A 17,086-nucleotide genomic window follows, 5' to 3' on the forward strand; every position below is an offset into this window, starting at 1 on the left:
TCCATTTAGTAAAATGTGTTGAATATTTTTTTCTTAGGGATATCAAACTGCACAGAGAAACAAAAAATTTCTCAAAACTTGATATAACGTCGTTTTTGGTGTACTGCAAATTTTGGAAGCCCAAAAATTTTGTTTTTTCGTAAGAAAAACAAGAAAAATCACCAGAAATACTTTTTCTATTTACTCCAGCCCTTGAACCTCCTGAATTCTGTTCTACCTATTTATAGCTTTTTTGAAGCAACTTAATTTCAAAGCGCAACGCCATACTGCACCCATTCAGCACTGAATCAACCACAATCGCACGGCTCGAATATTTAGCGTAATTGGAATTGAAAAAAATCAAGTATCATCTCCTTTTTTCATCAGGCTAATTTTCGGTTGTTGATATGTTTTTATAGAAATCGAGCTTCAACAAATTCGATGCCTTAAGCAAGAAACCCGTCCTTCATGTTCGATCAGTTGACACTGGAAAAGTTCAACAACAATTCAATTCGGTAAGTTTCAACTGCAATAAATATTCCTCATTATCTCTCACTATAGGTTTTGATCATAAATACTGACGTTACTTGTATACATGAAATTTCTAGCAACTATATTGGAATAACTTTCAATAATCTGTTTCAGGTTGGTCAAAATGGTGAGCCAATTCCGAATTGCCGTAGTTGTGGCAAAGTGGTATTTCAAATGGAACAGACGAAGGCGGAAGGATTGATTTGGCACAAAAATTGCTTCCGGTGCAATCAATGCAGCAAACAGTTGAACGTCGATAATTACCAAAGTCACGAAACGACTCTGTACTGCAAGGCCCACTTCAAGGAACTATTCCAACCCAAGCCAGTGGAAGAATCCGACCAGCCCAGTAAGTTTAAATCTTGACGAAAAATTTTCCGCATTTATCGATTATTGGGGTTCTTGGATAAATTTTATTTGTCCAGTGGAAAGGAAACGGTCTGATATTTAAAAATTAACTTCAAAACATGGATTTTTTCAACTATTTTACCGCAAAAAATTTTCTATAGTTCGTCCACGCAAACCTGAGCTGATAATTCGAGAGAACCAGCCGAAAGAATTGCCGCCAGATGTGGTCAGAGGTAAATCAGTGTAAAACAAAAGAAAGAACAAGAACTAATCGGCGTTCTTTGAAAAACAGAAGAGCCCAGTTTTTACTGTAAAACGTTTTATGTGTATTTAATACCCGTATTTTGGCAATATTGGCTGCAATTTGATAATCCCTGCTTAAAATTCGCGGGTTTTACTGGCAACAAAAAAATATTTTGACGTCGGAAAGATTCTTGAAAAAATTACGTCGACGTTCGTCAGTAATTTCGTAACCAAATTTACAGTTAGATTTAAAATGTTACATCGTGTGGTGCTTTTTATGGGTGTAATTACATCGATCCTGTTGTTGATTTGCTCTTCCTGAAACCCCCATTCAATGGATATGTTAACGGAATGTCATGTCGTGACGATTTCAGCACATAACAAAACCTAACAGTATTTTGATCTGCTTTAAATGTTTAGCAGCGTCTGAAAGGTTTCCAGACAAGCCATGACCGATTATTAATTTCATTAAAATTTCAGCGTCTGATAAGCCAGACTTGGGACTCGAGGAACTCTCTGCGCTCAACGTTAAATCGCGTTTTCAAGTCTTTGAGAAAACTGGGGTAGAAAATAACGACATCGAACGGTCTCCATCTCAAGTCGCCGTCAAACGATCACCCAGCATTCTCAGCAAACTCGCTAAGTAAGATGATTTACGATTTACTAGAAACAGTATAATATTGGTCGGGTATTCTGTCGATTTGAACAATGATCAGAAAATATTAACTATGTGAGTAAATGACGATGACGTAATTGAATATGGCCGTCACAAACACAGGAAAGACGATATTCAAAACTGCTTGCTGCACAAGAAATAATTGTGTTGGTCAGCATTTTGAAAGTCGTGGTTTAACGATATATGCCGCAGGTTTTTTGAACGTTTGCATTTCAGTGAACAAAAAGTCTCCTGAGATCCACAAAACTATTTAACATAACATTGTGTATAATTTAATTTATATAATGGATGTTTTTACGAGTACCTTGTTTATTACCCTGCGAAGGTTCCAAGCTAAGGGAATGGACATTGGTGTTGCCGATGAATCCCTCAATGGAATTCCCTATGAAGAGTCTAGCGAGAGTGAAGAGGAGGAAGAAGACACTGAAGGTGAGGGAGTCAAGATTTAAAAAAAAAATTGAAAAAAAAAACATTAATATTCTGAATCACTGCGATCTGACCTCGTTTATTTTTTCATTACTTCCCCTCAGAAGTTGAGACAGAAATAATAAAAGCAAAACGTTCAACACGCGAACGTCCTATGAGTTTTTCAAAAATGGATGACATGAAAAATCGATGGGAATCTACAAGCCAGCAGGGCAGACGAGAATCACAGCGAGAAGCTCGGAAGGAGGAAATCGCCGGGATCCGTTCGCGTTTGTTTATGGTGAGTTTATATTCCTAATTACTATAACTACTGAGTGAATTAACGGCTCCGATAAAAATATCGTCATTTGTCGTTTGATCTATGAAAAAATTCCAACTCCATATCAGACATGCGATTGGAAAATGTGACTGCCGTTAAAGTTAGAAATTATTCAATTAACAGAGACCCAATTTAACGCAGCTGTCTCGTTGTGCAGCATCCTGACTTTTTTGCAATATCGAATTTCAAACGCGACCATAAGAATCCGTCGTCAAAATTTCACTCGATCCAATCAACTTCGTCGATTATTGTCTGAAACGTCGAACTAAATGGCAGTATCGTGATTCAATCAATTATTGCGAGGATTATTATTTGAATGATCCGCTCGGTTAAGAAAAGGAAAAAAACACCGTAGTTTAATATAAGGAAACGTTGGTCAATTAGCGTTGGTATATTGTCGGTGATGACTGAAATATACTCCGACAATATGACCCGCTTTCATTTCACGTCATCACTGAAATGGTTACGTCAAAAAAAAAAAAAAAACTATACCTATAGTATGTCATCTATTAAAAAACTTATGTTCACCCAAACTCGCACCTCGAGATGAGACTCGCTTTGCTAGACAAAACTCGCAAAGTGTGACGTTTGAATTTTTATGAAAATTCAATGACGTTTCCAACCTTTTGACATTTGAAATTGTCAAAAACTTTGAATTTGGAGATTCAATGACTTATTTACCAAAAAAATAGAAAATAACATAACGGAACATCACAAGGTGGCTCGTCCGTGCAAGGCTGGTTTATTTAAAGGCACAGCCTAAATTCCCTGCCAAATTGAGTAGCTAGTCTTAAAATTTATTTGAAGTTGTTCTTGTTTTTGTTCTCTACAGGGAAAGCAAGGGAAGATGAAGGAGATGTATCAACAAGCGGTAGCTGAGAGTGAGCGAGTGACAAAGATCAATGCTGCGGAGGAGATCCAGGAGATACAGCAAACCGCCCACGCTCGATCAATCAAGGAACGATTCGAACGCGGTGAACCGATCGCAGCAAACGACGACGAAAATCCCGAGGATAAATTTAAACATCAAGATCGTCCTGACGAGGAGGTTATCGCCGCTGGTAAGATATACAATTTTTTCAACGAATTAACCATACTACAGAAACCCTGTAGGAATATTTATTTGTAATCGTATTATTATATGTATGCTGATAAACAGACCGAGATGAAAATCAAAAGTTGAATCGAAGATGACCAGATATTCTAGAGCCACAGATGTTGTTCAGATATAGATTCGATAGGTAGATAGGTATATCGAATTTTTTAATTCTTCGAAATTTCTCTGAACTAAACGTAGGTTTTTGGAATTATTGAAGACAGCCCGATCCCTCAAACGACTCGTTGAAAGTTGTTGATTTATTTCCCTTACTTTTGAGAAATCAGTAAAAAATTCTGCGTAGTTCAAAGTTCTTCGCGTATTTAAAAATTTTGAATCGTGAAGTTCTTCATGAGTTTTCACCGGCCAATTTTGGTAAAATCTTCAGTGGTGTTCTAATTTGTCAGGTTTTATTTCCGTTGACCAGCGCATATGGTTTACTTGCATATCGACATGACCTGGAGCCTTATCTTCTATTTTTAACTATAGTTGCTGCAGCTGGTAATAAAAATACATCCATCGTTTTTCTTTTATCGCCTCTATTGTTGGCAGGTGATTGTGACTCGTTCGCGTACATGTTTCAGGTATCAGCAAGAAATCGCGCAGTCTTTTCCTAGAACTCGATGCAACGGCTGCCAAAACTGCAAGGCCTGTCACACCAGTTACCCCAAAAACACCAGCAGATTCAACGCGACGTGCCCGTGACGTGAGTTGAACCTTTTTTTTGTATTAAAATAATTGGCCGCGCAAGAAGTAAAGAGAGCTGAGAAAGGAATAGCCAATGCAGTCGCTTCTCTCAGTCTTCGGTGTAATAAACCCACTTTCGGAAGGCAACGTTAATTCGGGTATAACATCTTAGAATCGCGTGTGTCGATTTCTGAGAGGACCATAAACGATTGTTAATTTTTTTATGTCAAGTTAATTGCACACCGAGTAGCCGATCGCAGTACGGAGAAGATTTCGTACTCATTTCTATTATGCCTACGTAACATATTTGTTGAGAACCTTTATAATAGATGAGATAATTAAAATTTTCTAATTGGACACGCGTCGATGCTATGCTTGTGCAAAAGTGCGAAGAGTTTATACCTTTTTATCTCTGTTGGGTATTCAGTAGGTATAAAACTTTTGTTAGTGCATAGAAAAAATGCACTCTTATAGTAAACTCTGCAGGTTTTCTTGGTGCACCGCATCACTCTCTCGTAAATTCCTTTTTTCTTTTTTTCTTTACTGTTTCGTTTCCGACGACATGATTCGAAATCTGAACTCGACGCAGATCATGAAAACTGTGAAAAAAGACAAACATGAAGATGAAAGATTTTTTTACTAATAATTACCGGGCGATAACCCTCGCGATGATGATCGCAGGCTTTCGTGGGACGTCAAGTATCCGAGGACGTGATTCGAAGCACAGATACCGCAGAGGAGGTCCGAGCAGAGACTTCGGATATATCGAACAAATTCAAGTTCTTCGAGGCTTACAAAGCGCCTGAGAAACAGCGAAGACAATTCAGAATCACTCCACCACGCGACGGACAAGTCAAGGTTCGATTTGGTGTTGAGTTGATGAGGAATGTTGCAAGTGTTGTTAACGCCAAAGAATTTGAAGTTTTAAGAGTAGAAAACAATCATCGCTTTGCCGACAGACTAACTTACATGATTTTACCATAGCTGCCTCTGGCCTAATACGGGAAATCATTTACGAAAACTACAAATGGGGTCTAGAAATACTTTCAATCACTTTCAAATTACTGTTACAATCTGTGGTTTGCAAAAAAATGAGTTCATTTAAAGGTCTTAAATTCCAAAGTTTCTTTCATGCTCCAACAATTTTTCAATCACACCATTTTTCTAAATGTCTGACAACTTTCATTGAAAATGTTTCTTCCGACTTGAAAAGACCTCCGCGCAGTCTTGAAAAAACTCGCGATCCGAATAGCTTTTCGGAATGGCATAATAACTCTCAATCAATGGTATAAAGTTATTCATTGTAACCGTCTCACATTTACATACCTCCGCGTATTATGTGAATTTTACGCGTGCAGTGTGAAGCTTTGTACCGTTGATTACTAATTCACTGATATGCATTTCAGCTACAAGTTTGGTTTGTTTGATATTGTCTTAACCATTGATGTTGTTGCGTTATCACAAATTAACTCAATTTAATTAACGACAAAAATGTACAGCAGTTGTAACAAGTTTTTTTATTTTCCTCATTTTCAATTCGCCTCAATCGTAAGGCAATGAAACTGCCTCTAATCTTTTTTCATTTTCATCGTCATCGAAGATTCTGAATTTGCGCTCAGAAATGTAATTTCGTAATTGCTGCAGTTCCCTCGGGTTAGACTGTATATCAGCAAGTGCGACTGCTCGAGTGGAAAAATACCCATCTCATGCGATTCGTAATTCGTAATTTTGGAATGCACATCTGCACACATTGCCGTAAATTCCGACAGGCAATCCCGTAGATAACAGTAATATGCAGTAGCGCAAGATCACCGGCGCGCGGTCATAATTGCACGTAATTACCCGCGCACCAATTTATAGCGATCGCAGTGCAATAGGTAATTGAAAAGCTTTCCTCCACTATGTCAATATAAAATAGAACGCTACGGTTTTCCTCTTTCGAAAATTTTTCTCTACAATTAACGATAATAACTTGGGAAGGGTTCAAACAATTTTTGGATTTATTAATATCATCCAGGACGGATGCTGTTGATCGGTAACATTTTTGTTACTTCGACTATGAATGGTGCCATTTATTTGTCAGTTTTTCGCTTTTTGTTAACGAAAATGTGCATTTAGCTAGTTACAGATTTGAATTCAAAACGGATCAGCTTCGCCGAGCTAAAGTAACTTTCCCCTGAGGCAAAGTCGTATCATATTATAGGACAGGTCACGGGATGATATGGGACACTCAGGAATAGGGGATACGGAGAATCAAGGACTCTGGATGGGTATGCGGCATGCACTCGTTGTTTCTTGACTGTCCTTGAACCCCGGAATGCGAGACCGTCTCGTACCGTTATGATTCTTACATCCTCCGCTCGAGGAGCCACTCATTTCTTTATACCAAGAGGATGGGCTGCAACAGGAGGCCCGGGAGCCAGGAGGAAACTAGCTTATAGAGCCTTCTTCTGTGATATTCACTAACCGCTCACACTTCTTTGCTCACTGTTCGAGTTGACGCGGTACGGTGAAGTACGACGGTCTCGCTTTATTTCGTTCTATTTCATCGTTCATTCTCTTCGTTTCGTCGATCTGACTTAAAACGAACGTTAAAAAAAAAGATTCGAACAACAGAACATCGAAAAAGAAGCTCCAAGTTTCAAGGTACCGTGTGCAGAATAGTTCAGATCAATTTGCATTTTACGTTTATCGGTCTATTCTTTCCTAATTTATAAATTTTCGTGGTCTGGGTTTTGCAGCTCTGATAAATGGTCAAGTCGAGATTGGTCAAGTTTCGATTGAAAGGATCATAACAGTGATTATAGCTGGGATTGAATACACTTATTCAAAAATTTGAGTCTTCATTTCCTCAATTTTTCGATCCTGTAATTAGGGGAGCCCCGTATAGCGTGACTCGAGGTCGTAAACCCTATTGTATAGAAATACCGAAACTTTTGAACTCAAGATCGTTATTATATTATACGTATATACGTACACATTTGATTTTATACCTTTGTGAAAATTATCTTGGGCGTGAGAAATAGAATTTCATAGAATCGCACGTTCTATATTTGTTTATTTATTTATTTTTCATGTTTAAAAGGCAAAACCCACGAACCTATCAGAGGAAGGGGAGAAGATTGGAATAAATTCAAATTTTCAATGATACCATTATTTCGCTTTCGCTTCAAATTTTTAAAAACTTTTCATCTCCATGTTAACCGGCATCTGCTGCGACTTGACGCCTGACTACACATACATATGGGTATACAATATCGGGAATGTGCAGTGTGCTGTGCACACGTATAATTTTTACACGTATACAAAACGCAACGTAACGCGGCGGGGAATATGCATGCGTATAGAGGTAGAAACCCTGCACTTACACAAACTTAAATTTAAGTGTATGGATATATTACATCCATACTAAACAACGTCAGGTTTCAGACTCCTCGCTACCTGGACAGGTGGACAGTATACAGACATTCGAGGGAAAACGAGAATATTGTCAGTCACCGGTTGCCGGTTTGCTGGTTTAGTGTTTAAACTGTCTGATACTTGAGTTACTAAAGTCCTTCGCGACATTTTTTCGCTTCCCCTCAAATGCCGCAGAGACCGACACATTTTATTCCGCTTCTCTATTTATTCACTATCTTCGCTGCGATCGAATAGAATATGGTTTCAACTATGTAAAAATTTTAAAAAAAGTAAGAAATAGAAAAAAGTTGTCGCAATTAGTCAATTTCTAAAAGGTGACATTGAATTATAAAATTTAATTTCCTTCTATTTAACTGGTCAAAATTTTAGTTCCAAAACTTTTTTCTAAATGATTCTGGTCATCTATTTATTTATTTTTTGATTTACTAATTTCATCACCAAGCATTCGTATAAATTGCGTTGACAGGGGAATTTTTAGCTATACGCACATGAGACCAATTTATCACACGTTCGTTAGTGAGTTATTATTGAATAATGGAGCTAATCGGTTTTTGAATATTCGAGAGTTTTCAACTTCATAGAATCTAAATTAATTGAAATTTCTCGTCCGTAATATAATAATCTGCCTAATTATGACACGCGGGTTTTAAAAATTGTGCCTCAATTTTTAACAAAAAATTATTCAGATCACGTTAATCTGAAATCGCGTATCTTCGTTAGATATCTTATCATTCTGTAATATAAGCCGCGCTCTGAATAATTTCTAATTGTCTTCCTACTTCATTCGATCAGGATCTCGGGATACTTTTTTTTAACATGCGTTACTCAATTGAAGTATTTTTCGAATTCCTTTAATCAGTTTTACAGTTGTAATTAATCAGGACTCTCGACTCTTGTCATTTTTACAAGTCAGTCATCAGACTTGCCACCTTGGACTCGTTTCGTCCAAACATACGCTCAGTGGGTTCGTTAATTGTTCTTCTTAACTGTATACCCGGTGTATGTACATACCGTTCATTGTATCCCATATGTATCTATATGTATCATTCGTTATATTATCCTAGTCAATTAAATTTCGTGATCTGGAGCTTTGAATTTCGTTGTGTAGCTTTACCGGCGATTACAATTTTGTTTTTTTTTTTACATAAAAAACCAGTAAACACTTCCAACTAGTCGCTCGATAAACAAGGAAGAAGGAAAAAGTAGAGCGATGATATTGTCGATTTTACAAAGTGAAACTTAATATGTTGAGATCATTTTAGCCAGGATTACATACTCGATCTTTATACGATCCGCTGTCACGGCGTTTCTTAATCGGTTCGGTTTTCATTTTTGCAGGTGATCTAATTGTAAGTTGGAAAATTTTTATCCCGTCCCTCTGATCTGCAAAACATTACTGATAAAATTTATTCCGAATGAAACTGCGCCACATATTTCTGCTGGAATATAAATGTACAGCTAAGCTTGTAATTCCGAATTTTCACTTTACAATATATACAAGTCTCAAGTTTTCTCTACCATTTTTTTTTCATCTGAATACTCACTGCATCGGCTATTATATTATCATGTATACCTATGTATATGGAACACTTGGTATTAATTTACTCCCTGCAAGCATGCTTCTTCTCATTGTCCGGATGCTTTCTAATGTTTACTGTTCCATGACATCATGTACGGATTTCTGTTCTTCCGTCTTTTGTACATCCACAGATTGAGACATATGCTAAAACAAATGAAAATGTTAGAATGATTACCCTTATGTCGAACTGCACTTGCAGAAAAAGAAATTACGTCCGCATTTCTTGAAAAAAAAGGAAACGAAAATGCTCCGACATAGAGTCTGTTTGTCATCTCTATAAAATACGACCATGCAATTGATTTTATTAAATTTATCACCAAGTATATCTAGCGGTAAAAATTCTATACCTACACACAAATAATAATGATGAATTCCGTATGAATAACTGTAACCACTTTCAACGACGTGCGATGATGTATGAAAAGAGCGTTGTAAAATCTAAAGAGAGGAATACAAGAAAAAAGAAAAGTTAAAAAAAACGAGTAAGCAAATAAATTGCAACTCTGCTGATCCTCTTCCTGTAGTTGCTTTAGTTTACGAATAAACCTGTATCGTGCTATCACGTTATTCAGCCTTATTCCGCTACAAACAGGAGAACCAGTAGCAGCAGCTGATGTACGTCGTCTTTTATATATTTACAGGGAATCGAGATCCGCAAGTCTTCTACGAAGTTGACCTAGTCACTTGAAAAATGTAACTCGGACATTGCTCCACCATTAAAACGTTCAACCAACCCATTAAACTGATTACAAATTCTAAAATTCTCCGGTCCATCCATAGCTCGTGACAAAATATCTTTCGACCTAGCAGTCGCATAAGTATTTATGTTTACAGCCAATTGACATAAAATAAAAATACTCGAGATAGTAAAAAAAAATAAAGACAATAGATATGTGGTAGGAGTGGGAAAAATTAATCTAGAACTCTTCAACTAATGCTGCTGTTTTTTTTTTTATAGATGGAGTCTCCAGAACGTGAAATTTACCGCGACCCGGAAGTTGTGCGAGCAGATGACAGGGTTGATGAAGTTGTTCGTACCGACACAACGACGAAGATGTTGTCAATCTTCAGACAAATGGAGGAAAAGGCTTGCAAAGAAGATCTACCTGATGGCCCCAAGCCTTTGAAACGTTTCACACCACCCCCAGAAGATAAATTTGCTAAACCCACTGCTTCGGAATCAGAAGAGGAAGACGACGAAGAAGGCGAAGAATCTGAGGCTGGTGAAAGCGGAGAGGAACGCGATCCCAACTACGTCCGGGCTTCGGATAAGGTAAGCTTTTTCATGCTGATGGACTATTGTTAGAAGTTCTTCAATGGCTTATCGTTAAGAATTTTCGGTGCGAAAATCTTTGCTGGAATGAAGAAGCACATAAAATCTGACTTTAATTATTTTTCGGTTTATTCCAGGTCGAAGACGAATTTTTGAAGCAGGCTCAAAACGCTGCTCGTGCAAAAACGCTCCGTGCTAAATTTGAGCATTGGAAAACAACCGACGACAAAGTGACTAATCATAATGTAGCGGAAATGGAAATCGCGCAAGGAGTCGGGGATCAGTCAAGCATAGAATCCGCCAGCAGTCTTAGGGCCCGTTTCGAGTCCCTTGGCTCTCAGCCTTCTGAAGCACCCCGCACAGCAAAAGTAAAAGTCAACAGATTCGTGGTGAGTTTATTTAATCAGAAATAATTATAGTCAAGAAGGAGATTGATATCTAATTCGAACCTTTGAAAGCTCATTGTACCTGAAACCCTTGCAGATACCAAGATTGATTTGACTTTTATTTTTGTCATTCTTCGATTCAAATGCTAATTATAACGTATTAAAGTAATAACACCCCAGTTATTAATCAATGCCACCATCTGCTTCAGGCTTCTTATTAATATTACAATAATAAGATGTTGGGTTCCGTTTTCCAAGTTGCCATCAACTGATACATTTATTTCTTATTACTCCTCACGCGAATTATCAGAGGAACCAGGTATAATCTATCAAGTTCCAGATATCCCTTTCAATCTTAAAATCAATGTTATTGCATCTGACCTGCAACCATAAACAGTCTGTGTCACACGTTTTTGCGTATCAAACTTTTATTTTGACTCTACAAGAAAACATATACGGTCTTAGAAAAATCCCGTCTATATTCTATTCATTCATTGATCAGGTGTAATATTTAGAGGATCGATAGTCGCACAACGAATTCCAAAAAGTTGTACCCAATCATGTGACGAATGAAATGCCTGTTGGGTTTTTAAATAATTGAGCTATCTCTTTTAGCTTACTTTAAATTATTTACACTTGTCATTGTGTATATAAGATCTGTGTATACATATTCATAATCGATATCCATTCTTAGCTACGTGTGTTGCATGAACTGTTCCTTTAATTTTATTAGAGCCATTCATTTTTTTGTTTTCATTGCAACATACCTGTTTCATTTATTTGGCAACATTTTATCATCGTTTTTCCATGCTTAGAACGTATTCATCCAATTCAATTTATCAATTAGTGATATTTTTTTATTTTTTTTTATCCAAAGACTATACTGCGATGCATATACATTTTGCTTTTGGTTGTTTGACTATTATTAACTAACTGTAAGTTTGACGAGTGAATTCGGAATCTCTTTTCTTTTTTATCCTAAAACTGACGACACTAGCTTGACCGTTGTTATAATAAAAACGTTGGCTATTGTTCATAAATACTGTTATTGATTCATAAGAATGATTTCAATGTTTGTACGTCAATTATGCCCTAGTCGTGTAACCGTATGTGGTGATTGTATATGATTCACGGCATATGATTTAAAATTTGACTGCTTAGCGAAATGTTTTTCATCCAATAACATAAATGTTCGACTTAATGAGGGGGAAAAAATGCTGCTTTTGTGAAGTAAGATGTTCTTGGGTTAAACCGTCATACGGAGTTTTCAAAAAATCATAAGAGCAATGAATAGCCGGACATTTCTTATTGTTAGTGTTACGGTAATAGCTTTGTTAATACCAATAACGAATATGTTTTTCGCCATTGTCTTGTGGTTTGGCATGAAATATTATATGTGATTATTTTTGGCTTTGTTTACCCACTTATAATTTTGCATTTTGATTACACTTACAAATACCCTAAATATTTATCTGTATGTGTTGGAATGGAATGTTGAAATTTTATTTATTTTTTATAGTAAAATAGTTTCCTATTAAAGATGTATAGTTTAAATTGAAATAATTATTTAGTATAAATGCAAAAATAATCACAATTTAATTCTATGCAATCCTCACACAGTAAAACACAAGTACGCTACTGAGAATGAAAAAGAGATGAGAAGATGCCCAACGGATTTGCCAAAGAAGAATATAACGAAGATAAGCAAAAATTTGTAGAACGATGATCATTGTTTGGATTATTGTCGTTCGAATATTAGTTTTTTTTTTTTTTTTAATAGTAATATTACACTAAATCGTTATAGTTGGGTATAATGTGTGAATAATAAACTTCTAACTATCGTTGATGGCCTAAAGTACTTTGCAATGAATAATAAAGGTCTCAATTACAAGTAACGTAACATACATATTATGGGGTACAATTATACAATCTAATATGCATATTTTACACGTTATGAAGTTTTTAATCATCGTCACGATACCAATCTTACAATAGTTCTCGTTTTATCAATCAACTTGAAATGCAATTTTTTTATTTACACACTCCTATTGGCAATGATTACCCATTGAATGAACAATTATACAAATTGTGTACAGCTGTGATTCAATGATTTTTATATTAGACAGACACAGCTAATTGTTCAAATTTTTAAAACAACTATTAGCTACTACTTCGTTCAATCTAGTTTACCATTTTTGCCTTATTTGTTTAGAGAGGTGGGGGGGGGGGGGGGGGGGGGGGGTAGGAGTTGGCCATGGTGGTAGACATTTATGATTATTGAAATCTATGTCATTACATACGAAGCATTACTATAGTGCCAATCGAGAATACATAGTAATGTTTTTACAATTATTATTATTTTGAGAATTATATAGTTTGCCGATACAAATATTTCAAAATGAAATAAACTTATGGACTGATTTGAAAATGCTTCCTGAAGAAAAATTGTTTAAATATATGATATTATGTGAACGAATAGTGAATTAATTCACAAAAAACAAAGGAAACTAAAGTATAAATAAATACTAAAAATATCGATCAATCTGTAGAGATGCAGAGATTGCTATGTACTACTCTGTGCTATTTGATATTTGGAGAAAAGGTAAAGAAATAGAATTTTTGAAAGCTTTACATTGATATAATTATTGTAATATCATATTTTGTATGGAATGCACTACAATTATATCACCTAATCAATTTATATAAAGCATAGGTATATTTAAACTTAAAAAAGAAATCCAAAAAAGAAGAAAAAAAAGCAAATTAAACTTCTAACTGTATGAGGATCTATTAAATTGTCGCAGTTATGAAATATCAGTACGATTAATGAGAATTAAACGTTTATTCCACAACTCGCCAAATACAGATAAATAAATTATGCTCCGAAGATATCAAGTTACGAGTTTTTTTTCTTTCTTGATGAAAAAAAACGCTCAACCTGTTCATTATGGTATAATAGGTATGGTATAGGTAATTCAGTTTGTTAATTACATTTTTTTCAACAGAAAATTTCAAATCACAGTTTGTAAAAGATTTTGATTCCCTAGCATAATTATTTATGTGATCATTTCCACATTTAGAGTTATAAAGAATCTGTGACTAGGATTTTCTATACATTGTTGGTTATTTCTTTTCTCTTTCTACTGCATACTCACTTTTAATAGTATACCTGCGATACGAAAATCTCTATAATGAAACGTAATATCATTATAATAGGATGTAAGACTAAATAATTTTTGGTCCCTGTACCAACTGGGAATAGATATTTGTGAAACCCATGTCCAAAATATATCTATCATACGATACGTACGTACATACATGTGTATATTAAAAAACAAACAAACTCTGTATCGTTAGAATCTAGTTGATTTTTTTCAATGATTGTGGCATTAAACAATTTTGCTATCGATAAGGTGCTGCGTGGTAAATATTATTAATGGAGTCTGAAAGAACGAGGTGTCGATTGCCTAGAATTACCCTACAATTAACACTGAACAATGATAATATCACTGAAATTTACTATCAATGAAAAAATGCAATATCGAGTAGTATACATATGTATATGCCTATAATTTATATGACGATGGCAAATACCTTGGCAATCGTAATGGAATATTTATTTGTTATGATTAGTTATAGTATACAGACATAGGTTTCATATTCAACAAAAGATAAAATAGTAATGGAAAAAGAGGAAAAAAACTAAATTATTTTATTGTAACTTTTATTGTTGTTGATCAGTGGTAAAAAAGAATTTAGTGGCAACAAAATCTCGTATATTTGATAATATTATTATATCACATTATATTATATATTAGACAGAGATATGTTGCATTTTATGTTATTATCATTATTTCATTCATGTATAATTTTCAATTTATCCGCGTAAACATTTTATTGTTTTTATTTACGCATATGTATTTGTTTATTATCACGATATGCAATGATTACATAATATAACTAATAACGGTAATAATAATTAATCATTGGTAAAACAATTTCTATGAGTACATTAAGTAGTTGAACTTTCAAAAGCAAAATCTGCAAAACAATTATTGATCCCTCTACATCGAGCTTAAACCTCATTTCTATCATTTCAATTTATTCAATATATATGTATATACGCTTCATAAATGTACTGCACTAACGTAATTGAATACCGAGTCAAGCAAAATAGGTGAGCCATTCATTTCATACCAGAAAATCGAGTTTTCAATTATACAAACTGACGTTGACTGAGATGTCAATATTTTATTGCTTGTTTTTCTTTGTCTTCCAACTCTAGGAGCTCCAGACAACATCCGCTGAAGTATGTGAAAGTTGTCAAAAAAAGGTCTACCCGTTAGAAAAAGTTGAGACTAACAACAAGATCTTTCACAAGCAGTGCTTCCGGTGTCTACAATGCAATTGTATCCTTAGGTAATCTATCTTATAAGATTGCAGGGTGATTAATTATTAATTGTATCAATAAGATCAGGGATAATATTTAATTCTGAAATTCTCAACAGGATGGATACGTTCACATTGAACAATGGAAAACTTTACTGTATACCACATTTCAAGCAACTCTTTATCACAAGGGGAAATTATGACGAGGGTTTTGGAATAAATCCCCACAAAAATAAATGGGCTTCGTCAAACGCCGGATCCCCTGCCATGCCAATAACGTCCAACACGCCAACTCCCATCGCCGTGTCAAACGGTGATCTTTGATCATATATAATATATGTATCAGATATCGCTGACGGCTGAAACAGCCCAAGTATCTTGGCACTTGTCTTTAATTTGACAACATCATTTATCGACTCGAAATTTTGACTCAGCATTGCATCGGATCTATGAAACTCTTAGCCGTCAAGCTCCTCACATTGTAGTCGTTCATTCAGTTTCAGTTGAATAAAAAATAGGAGCATCGTCAAAAAAATTCTGAAAGAAAAATCATGGTGGGCTGTTAAATCACTGTACTTATATCTGGAATGAATGATTTTTGTGCTAAACTACGAATGCATTCAAGATTTGAGGAATAAATTGTAAATTATAAATATAATTATTATGGTTATATTAAGATATTAGATTCATAAATACACATTATTATTATATTTGTTATTTAAAAATTGAAAATCAAATATAATCACGGATGTTTTTAAAATATTAGGCATTCCCAATTATATGCTAACTTCAAACCAACGCCTTGATGCCGTATACGATTAGATGGTTCATCTAGGTCGTGGAAAAGTAAAATTTGAATTGTAAATTAGTAAAAATTAATGCTTCTACATTGTCGTTTTGAACTCATTTCTTTATTACATGACGATAACTCTTGGTTTATCAAATAATGAAGTATCGAATCTTAAGTTTTTAGAAAAAAAAGCTTGACAAGTATCGTTCTTAACATCATATTTCCTTCAAAAACTCCAAAAAATCTGTTGAATTGTACTGTAGATGTATTATCTAAATTATAAAAAGCTGAAGTCTGTGCATGACAATACGATTCCTGCTTTGAAAACTCTACATACTTTGAATACTTTTTATCAATCATACTGTCAAATTACCGTGTCACGTGTGATGCCCAGTCTTTACTTCTAAGCCCCACTCTCTAAAAAACCTGTCCGATTTGACCAATACATTTGAAAATTACTCAATTCTCATTCTCATTCGTTGGAAAACTCAATGGTTGAATAAGTTGACTTTAGATCGGTAAAATCGGACATAATATTATGTCCTTTGAATATATTCTCCTTAATTGTCTAAGTCATGCTAATTTTTTATTTACATTATTACTATTGTTTTATTATTTTTTAAGCTTTATTAACGAATATTTTTGATTATTATATTTTTTTAAGTACATATTTTAATACCATTTATTATTATCATTACTAGTTCTATTATTATTGCTCCTCAGCAAGTACTTCGTTACTTATTATCGTCAACATAAAATGAGTACTGTGTAGATGCGTTGCATGTTACATACTATAAAATTGTATTCCTATAAAAAAAGACATGCCTTTTAATATTACTATTATTATTAATAATTTTATTCTGATTATTTTTATTTGTGAAATATATATTTAATTCTTATATGACCGATGTATTGTGCATCCATATTATCAGTTATTACATAAT

At 34.8% G+C, this 17,086-nt stretch overlaps 1 protein-coding gene across 19 annotated transcripts in view; it reads left to right on the forward strand.

Annotated features, from left to right (window-relative positions):
- The window catches only part of LOC105686871 (xin actin-binding repeat-containing protein 2), a 62,426-nt gene extending 45,385 nt beyond the window's left edge, over positions 1-17,041 (forward strand). For 14 of the 19 annotated variants that reach the window (XM_048652556.1, XM_020852770.2, XM_012402075.3 and 11 more), the window contains 13 exons: positions 399-494; positions 625-859; positions 1,020-1,091; positions 1,582-1,744; positions 2,103-2,206; positions 2,308-2,483; positions 3,355-3,583; positions 4,203-4,324; positions 4,987-5,163; positions 10,263-10,577; positions 10,715-10,966; positions 15,249-15,382; positions 15,472-17,041. In XM_048652556.1, the coding sequence (XP_048508513.1) occupies positions 399-494; positions 625-859; positions 1,020-1,091; positions 1,582-1,744; positions 2,103-2,206; positions 2,308-2,483; positions 3,355-3,583; positions 4,203-4,324; positions 4,987-5,163; positions 10,263-10,577; positions 10,715-10,966; positions 15,249-15,382; positions 15,472-15,676 (2,280 nt within the window). In that variant the 3' untranslated portion in view covers positions 15,677-17,041. Of the gene's footprint in view, positions 1-398; positions 495-624; positions 860-1,019; positions 1,092-1,581; positions 1,745-2,102; positions 2,207-2,307; positions 2,484-3,354; positions 3,584-4,202; positions 4,325-4,986; positions 5,164-10,262; positions 10,578-10,714; positions 10,967-11,273; positions 11,283-12,583; positions 14,962-15,248; positions 15,383-15,471 lie in introns of those variants that run through there. The other 5 variants (XM_048652561.1, XM_012402072.3, XM_012402077.3 and 2 more) reach the window with 5 other exon arrangements.
- Positions 17,042-17,086: the final 45 nt, after the last annotated feature.

This window comes from Athalia rosae, chromosome 3 (assembly GCF_917208135.1).
Source record: "Athalia rosae chromosome 3, iyAthRosa1.1, whole genome shotgun sequence".
NCBI lineage: Eukaryota > Metazoa > Arthropoda > Insecta > Hymenoptera > Athaliidae > Athalia > Athalia rosae.